This window comes from Nuphar pumila, chromosome 4 (assembly GCF_984573655.1).
Source record: "Nuphar pumila chromosome 4, dmNupPumi1.hap1.1, whole genome shotgun sequence".
Taxonomy (NCBI): Eukaryota; Viridiplantae; Streptophyta; class Magnoliopsida; order Nymphaeales; family Nymphaeaceae; genus Nuphar; species Nuphar pumila.
The window spans coordinates 29,426,490-29,437,234 of NC_143252.1; the positions used below are offsets into that span (position 1 = coordinate 29,426,490).

General features: G+C 40.2%; 1 protein-coding gene across 1 annotated transcript; it reads right to left on the reverse strand.

Moving 5' to 3' along the window:
• Window positions 1–6,238: 6,238 nt before the first annotated feature.
• LOC149839780 (CASP-like protein 4C1) lies at window positions 6,239–9,801 on the reverse strand. Its single transcript, XM_090004228.1, has 3 exons — window positions 9,212–9,801; window positions 6,848–6,983; window positions 6,239–6,752 (listed from the first exon to the last, which is right to left on the reverse strand). The coding sequence occupies exons 1-3, from the start codon at window positions 9,478–9,480 to the stop codon at window positions 6,510–6,512; spliced, it is 648 nt and encodes a 215-aa protein (XP_089860354.1). The 5' UTR covers window positions 9,481–9,801; the 3' UTR covers window positions 6,239–6,509.
• Between the last annotated feature and the right edge of the window lie 944 nt (window positions 9,802–10,745).

Consider the following 10,745-nt stretch of genomic DNA (forward strand, 5'->3'; position numbering starts at 1 on the left):
ATAGTAATTGGCAAGTCCCAATAAAGAATATAATTCAAGAACCTTAGCAGGCGACTTTCATGCTTAAATAACTTCAACCTTCTTGTGGTCCATTTTTAATCTGCCTCTTCCCACAATATAGCCAAGAAAGCGAACTTTCTCCTTGACAAATAGGCACTTTTCCCACTTGACATACAACTCATGATTCTTTAGAGTCTGAAATACAATCTAAAGGTGTTGAATATAATCCTGCATAGAGTCGATGTACACTACTATGTTGTTCAAGTAAACAACGACAAACTTATCAAGGTGCATATAGAAAATCATGTTCACCAAGGTTAAGAAGGTTACAAGCGCATTCGTTAGGCCAAATAGCATAACAAGAATTTTGAACATCCCATAATGCATTACATAAGTGGTCTTCGCCTCGTCCCCTTCAACAACTCTTACTTGCCATTAACCTAATCTCAAGTCCAACTTAGAGAAGACCTTAACCTTTCCGCACTGGTCAAACAAAGTGGATGCTTGTTCTTCACTGTCAATTTATTCAATGCACTGTAGTTGACACACAGACACTTCGACCCACCGTGCTTTGCTTGAAATAGCATGGACACTTCAAAGGAAGCTTTGGATGGTTGGATGATCCCTAATTTGTATATGTTATCCAATTGCTTGTGCAGTCCTTGCAACTTAGGAATTGCCATACAGTATAGAGCCATGTTGAGTGTCCATGCACCCAACACTAACTCAATTTGATGGTCTACCTCACACCTCAAAATTAGCTTCTTTAATAGTTTGATAGACATAACATGACAAAACTCCTTCAATATAGGCACTCTGGCTCCTGGGACATCAACGGCTTCTCTCGCTTCATCCGTTGCTCAGATTGTGACAAGAAAAGTCTCATGACCAGTTTTCATGCCTCTCTTCAGTTGGAGCGCGGACATTAAGCGCTTGTGACACTTCTCTGTAAGTAGCATGATAACCATGCAAGGCTATTCTCACCCTCAACGCTGACAACGTTAAGGTGAGGCATTGACACTGCCTTGTTACTTCTAAAAAATTTTATCACATGGATGACTTTGAAATCATCCATCGATGCGACTAAAAATGTGGTTCCTTCTGACTAGTTATGGATTCTCACTGGCGTGTTATGGATAACACCGCAAATGGGTCTTGCTTTGGAGTTAATCGCTTTCATGTGACTTTCCTTCTTTTCTCACTGTAATTCCAAACGTTTTGCTTCTTCATGTGAGATGAAGTTATGCGTAATACCTCTATCTACCAACACCTTGGTGAGTCTTTCATTGAGCAAAAGTTCCAAGTACATCAGTTCTTTTCATACAGGTGGTTCCGCGGTAATTGTCACCTTCACTGTATTCATTATTTGCATTGCTCCAACAGTTGGCGCTTCTGCAAGTTGATGAACTTCCTCACCCTGAACAACATTCATAACTTGAGGCATGCGATTATCTTCATTCTCTTGACCGTGATTCCTTTTGGGACACGCATCGGCCCAATAATCACCATGGCGGATACGACAATCATGAAGACAATAGTTGACCCCCTGAAAGTTATTCATGCTCTGACTATTGTTATTATTATTATGACCATCCTGTCGGCTCTGATTTTGCTGGTTTTCATAGTCAGCATTATGCTCATTGTCATTCATTCAATTATCCCTTCGATTATTATTGTTACAGTCATTTCTATGCTGACTACCTTAAAATTTTGTGTTATACCTATCAAGCTCGTCAAGCTTCTCCGCAATAGTAGGCACCACAATTAGAGTTGGAAGATCATGCCAAATGAGTTTTGTGGCTGCCCACCCCTGCAATCCATGCCTAAAGTAGAATAACCGATATGTGTGGCCCATGTCCTCGTTTTCCAACATCATTGAAGTGAATGCTTTGATATAGTCATGAACATACCTTGTCTGTTTCAGTGCCAACAACCTATTGTAGGCCAATCTTTCTTCATTTTTGGGCAAAAAAAAGTCATGTAGATCTTTCTTAAGGTCCTCCCATGAGTCTACCATGACAAGCCCATGCGGAACATCGCCTAAACAATGTCTCCACCAAAGAGTCGCTTCATCCATAAAGTACATCATTACGGTGCATAACCTATTTGCGTCTTCCTCCACCCTAGCAACATCAAGATGCTGCTTCATCTAATAAATGAAGTTCTCGAGGTCTCTCAAGCTCCGAGTACCCCTATACTTTACAAGCTTAGGTAGCTTCATACACGGCCTATCCACATGCGTTGCAGCCCTACCAATTGGAGCAATCCTCAATTGTCGCTCCAATTGATCATTCTTTCATCGGACAACATCCATTTTTGCAGCCATGATGTTGAACTGTCCTAGGAGATCATCAAACTTGGTGTCAAGATCATCCATCGAATCCCCAAATCTAGTAGCAAGACTTTTCACAAAGTCCTTCACACTCTCTATTACAGTCTTGATCTCGAGGTTGTGATCCGTAAAAGCAACACAAGTCTCATTAACCAACTTCTCTATGTAGGTCATTGTCCCCGTCAGCTCAATGACATCATGCACAATAACTGACACATGATCATCAATCATGAACTCTTCTTCAGAAGGAACCATACTACTTGAAGGAGTCATGATATGTTTCTTTGGCACCATTGTCAATTCCAACGTCGACAAGGCTCTGGTAGCAACTTATCACAGACTTAGAAGTGAAGGCCCCTCCCACGACGTAGCTTTAGGTAGTCACAAACACCGAAAGCAGGTCTTTTAAGCGCACAAATAAACTCGCAACACACGCGAAGGAGCAAAAGCAAGAGTACGCATATGCACAAGTACAAAGAAAGAAAGAAAGGAGGCAAGGATGCATAAAACTTTTTTATAGCAACTTGTAAACAAAACACATAAAGAGGGGAGAGAGGGACCCGATACACGGGGTTCTTAATCCAAAAGGCTATATACAAGCACTAGAGAGTGCCAAAGAGGTATATACATCAGAAACAAAAAGCTGAAAACATGGCAGTCTAAAATAATGGTATTATGAAATTTCTTTTTTTTTTTTGTGAAATTTCTATCCATATAAATGATGCTTTGTTTCTCAAACCCTTATTTGCACGCAGATGCTCTATTTTTGCAGCCCTAGGGTTCTTTTGGTCCCCAACTATAATCCTTCTGATGACATTCCACTTTGCGAAAATCCCTCATCGACAGTTGTTCACTGATAGTGGAAAATCCTGAAAGCATGTGTGTCACTTCATCGACAATGAGGTTTTTCTATAAAAGCATGGGCGACACTTTATCGACGATGAGTTTTTCCTGTAAAAGTATGGGTTGTGAGAAGATCGATGACACTTCATCTATGGTGAGTTCTTTTGATAAAAGCATCAACAATGAGTTCTTATGGTATGAGTGGGATAAAAAACCAAAAGTACGTGAGTTGTTCATAAGTGCAAAAGTTGATCAGCTAAAAATTTGTTCTCATCATAGACAATGTGAAGGGTGATGATGTAGAATTGATGGAGGGCCTCCACTCTAATGAATTATGAAAGCCACTAAGATGTGTTAGACGATGATGATGTCTTCTCCCCATGTAATGTATGAGCAACTTCATTTTGTAAAAGAATGTAATGAATGCAGTGTATGTGCCACTTTATTTTGTGAAAGAATGAAATGAATGCAATGTACGAGCGACTTCATTTTGTAAAATAATGAAATGAATGCAATGTATGAGCAATTTCATTTTGTAAAAGAATGAAATGAATGCAATATATGAGCGACTTTATTTTGTGAAAAAAATGAATCTTCGTTTCTCAACCCCTTTTTTGCATTCGAATGCCCTATTTTCGCAAAACCCTGAATTTCGTCCATCCTTCAATAATTTTTTTGGTGAATCTCTTACGAATGGTGGAGGCGAATAAAAAATTTTGCGAGAAAAAAGAATTTTGCAAACCCCATGCAAAATTCTGAATTTCGCAAGGGAGTTTCAAAATTCCTCATAATTTTGCATCTATAGTACAAAAATTGACACTGCTTGTTCGTTAAGAGTTTTGCATTGTTGGTTGCGAAATTCCTAAAAAAATTGCAGAATTCTTGAAATGTTTTTGGAATTCATGAAATTTTGCATATGATGATGTGAAATATCTTTTCAGCATGCAAAATTACTGCCACATTAAATGTGATGTTTCTTTTCCAGTGAAATACAAATCGACAACACTTCGACGATACTTCATCTTATCATTGATTTTTACCCAAAAAATGAGGGAATCCATAAAAATACAAAAAATAACAGAGATTTTAGAAGAAAATATCTTTTCAATAATATTTTATTCACTGAAAAAATAATGAACATGTACTGAGATACAATCTCAAGAACGTTAACATGTGTGATTGCACCCATCCCGATGATTATATGCTATTTTATGGCTAGTTATGCCAAGAATTTGGAAAATAGAAAAAATAATAGAGGAAGATCAAGACATTAATTTTCCAATACCATTAAGATCACATTGATTTGATAAACGGTTGGAAAAAATGTCTTCTGGAACTCAGACTATTTGGTTGTAACAGTCTGCAAAACAATTTTCTATTCCAGTTTTAGATATCTGAAATGAGAACCCTATAGGAGTTTTCGATTTTGTCTCAAAACAAAAAAGTTCAAGATTTTTGTGTCAAGCTTTCCAACGACTATAAAAATTGTGGGTTTTCAATGTAGGATGACTGAGATATAGATTTGAGAACAGTAGATTTTTGAGAAAATTCACGTGGAGTTGCAAAATTCATGAGGTTCGCACATGAGAAAGGTAAAAAGGTCTTAAAAAAATTGAGAACCTGTAGAATTGTCCATTTAACAAATTTGATAAAATTGTGGGGCATTTTTGAAAATGTATCATTTTTATCATATCATTTTTTGAATGAAATATGTATCACATTCTATGGTGTTATATATAAATGAGTCAGTTCTTAAGTTTAATCTAAATAAAAATAAAAAATCCAATAACTTTTTAATAAATAAGGATGATTTATGGGTGGGTAAATATTAAGTAGGCCCTAGGGACAGTCCCGCGCCATCAGGTAGATGGTGATTTTGTAGGCACTATTCTTGGACTTTGGCTAGTTGTTGGGGATGTCAACTTTACAAGACTTTATATGACTGCAATTATTATGGTTCTTGGGGGACCTCAAGGGTTTTACCAATCGAAGGCCTGCCAGTGTGCCATAGGTGATGGAGAGATTTTCCCATGACCTAGCAAAAAAACAAAAGAAGGAAAAATCATTTTGTAGCCATTGATTTTTAATTTCAGCATATCCTTTTTTTTGGATTTATAACCTAAAGAAATCACACCCTGCACAATGACCTGGTCACGCTGGCTCAACCTGCCATACCTACGGTTGTTGTGTCAGCAGAGTAAAACTCTAAGACTAGTACCACTGCCTCCGGAGCCTATGCTACGCGTTGGCTTGAGCAGAGAGGCGACACCCATGGAAATCGAACCTTGACTGCCTGTCCAGCAGCCAAGCCCCCCCCCCCCCCCCCCCCCCCCCCACAACCACCACCACAACCACCACCACCACTTGGGGCAATTTCAGCATATCCTTGATATTAAGAATATAAGATTCCAGGCATTTGGAGCTTCCATCAATGGTTGACATTTTTTTCTTGGGAAAACTGGCGAAAACTGCCTCATTCATTCACGAGGTCATTAGTGTAAAAACTCAGGTCCTCTTGCCCGCTAAGGATTATACCCAGCTATGATATCTTGGCAAGAGACACACACCCATGGGTTTCTAACTTTTGACCTCTGTAACAAATATCACCATCGTCATAATATTGCAAGAAATTGCCTGAAAGTTTAAAACAGCAATTTCTTGCAAGATTTATGAAAAAAAACATAAATACTGCAATTTAAACGCGATGTTTACATTTTAAACGGCTATTTATCATAAAAAACCATGTATTTTATTTTTTTTTAAATTTATTAATATTTTCTTATAAAATTATTTTTTACAATTTTAAATTTATTTTTTTATTGCCAAGATTTTGCCCAAAAAAATGCGAGATTTATGTTTTTTTTTTATTTCTCGCAAATTTTTGACTTAAGAGATTTTGCGAAAAAAAAAAACGTGTCACTATGCTTGTGACGCCCCTTCAGCTTGGTGATATTCACTGACACTTTGCTTTCTTATTGGCCGAATAAGGAATTCTTCTACTGCTAATTTTTATTATCCTTCTGATTCTGAACATTTATAGAGCACCGACTTCATGTGATGTCACTTAAATGGAAATTTTATGGATCAATAAATACCAGAATATATCTCCATAATCTGCACACATAGACTGATCTACCTACCACAATCCTCTGCACTGCCATATATGGTTCAGGAATGGATAAGCTTGCAAGCAGCTCAAACAAACCATCACCAGATTAAAAAACTACCCCCAAAAAACCCAATCAGAGAAAAGGGAAAACAAAAAAGAATTCAAATCCTAGCAGGAGAGAAATGCAGAAAACTAGTTTTCTTGCTGTGTTTGACAGTCCCTTAATTACATATGAAACCGAGAGCCGGTAATAATAAAACACGCAACCCGGAAGCCGGACAGCATGGCGGATGCAGCAAGGAACAGGAATCCGGCGAAGCCGAGGGCGACGGAGATGTAGGATTGGATACAGAAGGTGTTGGTGCCTCTGCATGGCGCATCCAATCCGGGACACACCTGGTCACTCCTCAAGGCCTGAATTAGTGTTGTTGCAGAGGAGTTCGCTGAGAAAAGCAGGTAAGCAAATGCCTGGAAAGTGAGGAATCCTCCCAAAGTCAGGAACTGATTGCAGCCAAAGAATGCAAATAAAAAAAGTTCTGGATACTGTGTGTTCTTATTTTTACCTGATCATGGGTGAAGTCAAACCACAACTGGATCGTTTCAGGCATGATGGTGCTGCCGTTGAGGATCTCCCAGAGTGCAGCACCCATCTCAAAGAAAGAGTAGAGTCCAATTATCGCACTTGCCGCGACAACGTATCTGAAAAGGTTTTCCACTTGGTGATGTTTGGAAGAAACTGTAATTTTCTTAATTCTAGTGCTTGGGAATCAAAGACAAGATTGCATTTGCGTAAGCCTCTTGTGTCACATTCAATGGTGTGGATCACCAGATTGGTGTATGTGATATAGAAGAAATTGTTTTGCTACCCTAGTCTGTTGTCCACACCATAGTTACCAGGAAACAAAATGGATACAAGAAGCGATGCTGTGAAGTGGAAGAGGGGAAGCTAGTGTTAAAAAGTAATATGAAGCAGGAAGCGGTTGTGAAGGTAAATGCATGAAAAAACTAAAAGAAAACACATGGAAAGAAATATAAGTGTGGGTAGAAGTTGATAAGAAGTAACATAAGCACAAATATAAATACATATAAAACCAACATGCAAGTTTGTTGAAAAAAATAAAATTTTATAATATGAAAATGTAAGAAGTGAGGGAAAGCTAGTGAAAAGTGACAAGAAGCCAGAAGGAAACGTTAAGTGAAAGGAAATTGATTTGAGAAACAAAGAGGAGGTGGGCTTCTCACTAAAAGGAACTGTGATACCCATACTTTGAAAGCAGTTTCTCAAAGCTTACCCTCCTTTTGTTTCTGGCTTTAGAAGCAAGATTATAAAAAAAATGAGCTTTCCCATATAGCAAGAAACTTTAGGTAACTATGGTACACACAAATAAAGTGTAGTAGGAACAGCAGCGGCCATAGGTACAACTGACCTTTGGATTTGTCAAACTTTCTTACAACGATCTTTACCGGCAGTTTCAATTGCTGAACTTTTACATGGCAATAGGGATGGCAGTGGACTGGGGGACCGTTTGGACCGGGATGAAGGGTATGAAACGGGGATCGAGGCGGGGACGAAGGTTAAAATCCATGTAGTAGCTTTTCCTCGGTACAAACCATGTAGTAGCTTTTCAATATTTTTTTACGATTCCCGATAAAGCCCATGTTTGGTAACCTCTCATGAGATTTAGAATCTCATGCAAATGAGTGAATGAATCTCATTTACACAGCTAAACAAACACCAGAAAAGGAAGATGAGAGGGGAAAATGTGACTTGAAATAACATTTGGAGCGGATCTCACGTTGGAATATGTGATTTGAAATCACGACTCCAAATTACATGAGATGGAACCAAACATGCACAAGAACAGCTTTGTCAGTCGAGGTGTTCCAGTCTCTAGGGGTGCAAAGTCGACATAGGCTGGGCCCCAATAAATTCGAATCCAATCTCAATTTTAAGAAATACATCCGAGTCCAACTTCGTATTTGAATTGGATCCGACATTGCAGAATTGAATCTGGTAATCCGATGAGAAAAGGTTGAAACTTGAAAGCAAGGGTTTTATATCTAAAAATTGAAAACAATTAGGATTCAATGCACGTCCAGATCCAGATTTACCAAAAAACATTGACTTGAATCCAAATTGAACCCCAAATCCAAAGAAATCAGATCCGAATACCACATTAAAATCCATGTTAAAATCCACATACGACAATGCTCATCGGATTATGAACCAGGGTCTAACATACATCAGAACCGACCCGGAACCAAAGCAACCAAGCACCCACCCTTTTGTGTCCACTCAGGGACATGTTGGTCATTCGCAGCCTATTCTCGTCCCTCAACCGGGGACGACAATGTCATTCAACACATTAACAGGGGCCCAAAAGTCCCGAAAGCCATTCCCTGAAACAAGCTACACCAGAGAATTCGAAACCATGCGGCCTCTCATTCAGGGACCCCACGGTCCATCTGACGAAATCGCAGGGACCCACAAGTCATTCTCTGTCACGCCGAGAGAAAAAGGAAGAGAACTCGAAACCATGGGGTTCCTCTTTCAGGGATCCCATGGTCATGACACAGAATCGAAGGGACCTAGAAGTCATTCTCTCTGTCGCACCGAGTGAGAGAAAGGAAGAGAACTCGAAACCATGCGGCCCCTCTTTCAAGGATCCCATGGTCATGACACAGAATCGAAGGGACCTAGAAGTCATTCTCATTCACACCGAGCGAGAAACGAAGGGAACTCGAAACTATGCAGTTCCCTCCTTCAGGAACCCCATGGTCATCTGACGGAATCTCAGGGACCCAGAAGTCATTCTCTCTGCCACACCGAAAGAGAAACGAAGAGAAGTGGAAACCACGCGGTGCCACCTTCAGGGACCCGATGGTCATCTCACAGAATCAAGAGAGAGAGAGAGACAGAGAGAGACCTGAAGGCGTCGTAGTTGAACCATCTGGTGGAAAAGGCGCCGTGGGAGTTCAAGGCCATGAAGACGGTGGAGGCGAGGATGAAGCAGAACGCCACCACGCGGAAGACCAGAAGGAGGGTGTTGAACCGCCGGAGCTTCTGCAGTGACACCGTCGAGTGGAAGCCCGAAGGATGCCCGAACCCTCTCCTCCCGCCGGACGAACCGCTACCCCCTCTGGGGCTCGGGCTCACCTGAACCTCCCCGTTCCTCAAGAACTCCGGCGACCGCATCGTCGGGTGGAAGAAGAAGGAAAGAGGGGAACCATAAAAGAAAAGAAGAGGGGAGAAGGGGAGGAAGAAAAAGAGGGGGGAGAAGGGGAGGAAGAAAAAGAGGGGGGAGAAGAAGAAGAAGATGAAGAAGAAGAAAATGAAGGATCGAGGAAGTAGGTGTAGGGTGGAGGGGAAAAAGGGTTGCGCTTTGGGTTGATGGCTTTTATGAGGGCCGCATTCAGATCACGAGACTCGATCCCTGGCCGCCCACGAGAGCGCGGAAAGGAGGAGAGGTGAGAGGGAAAGTAAAAGCACCCACAGAAGCAAGAGAGGGAGAGAGAGGCCAATGGAGAAAAAAAGGGGAAGGAAAAAAAAAAATTGGGTGTGATTTATTTTGCTTCTTTCATTTTTTTTTTCCTTTTCCCTTTTTAATCTTCAAGAATTGACATATATTTTTATTATTGGGTTTTTCTGTTTTTGGAAAACCACGGCACTTGCTCGCAAGCACATGGACCCGAAATCCTCATGGAACGTTTGGAAGTGAAAAAGATATAAGAAAATTATGACAGACCCATTTAAATATTTTTTTTTCTTTTTCAGAGTTTTTTCTAAAATGGACTCTTTTTTGATAGAAAACATTCATCTCATATGTTTTCTACCAAGAAAAAATGGAGAACTCAACTCCCCCACCATTCATAGAAAAAATAAACTCTTATAGGAAAAAAACTTGTCTATGACATATTTTCTAAAATAAAAAAATTTCACTTGTTTTGATAGCATGAAAAGGAAAAAAAATCTCAAAAAAATGTGAGAGGAAGAGGAGGTGATAGTGAAGCTTCTCCCACACACTTTTTTGGAAGGTGGATGATAGTGGGTGGTAATGGTAAGACGGATGATGATGGTGAAAAATCATCATAAGGTGGTGGTGGTGGAGTTTCTCTAGGCATCGGTTTTTCAAGATATAGGTGATAGTGGCTGGTGATAGATAGTAAAAAGGCGGTTTTTTTGAAAGGTAGGTGATAATGAGTGGTGGTAGTTGACGATGATAGTCATGAAAAATCTTCATAAGGTGGTGGTGGTGGAGCTTCTCCGATACCGTTTTCTAAGAGGTGAGTGGTAGTAGTGGGGGTGATCGATGATGAAAAATTGGATGGGGCGGGCCGGTTCGGGGGTGAGCACGGTTTTTCAAGAGGTGGGTGAGTGGTTGGTGGTGAGATGGATGGTGGTGGTGAAGATGGATGGTAGTGGGTGGTGATAATGGTGAACCGGAGAGATGACTCACAAAT

What these genes read in the sequence shown, in the direction of transcription:
- LOC149839780 (XM_090004228.1), bottom strand. Translation starts at nt 9,480, where the DNA reads ATGCGGTCGCCGGAGTTCTTGAGGAACGGGGAGGTTCAGGTGAGCCCG. An exon ending in TTCAACTACGACGCCTTCAG is followed by an intron (nt 6,984 to 9,211) that starts GTCTCTCTCTGT and finishes AAACCTTTTCAG; the next exon opens with ATACGTTGTCGCGGCAAGTG. An exon ending in TTGACTTCACCCATGATCAG is followed by an intron (nt 6,753 to 6,847) that starts GTAAAAATAAGA and finishes CTCACTTTCCAG; the next exon opens with GCATTTGCTTACCTGCTTTT.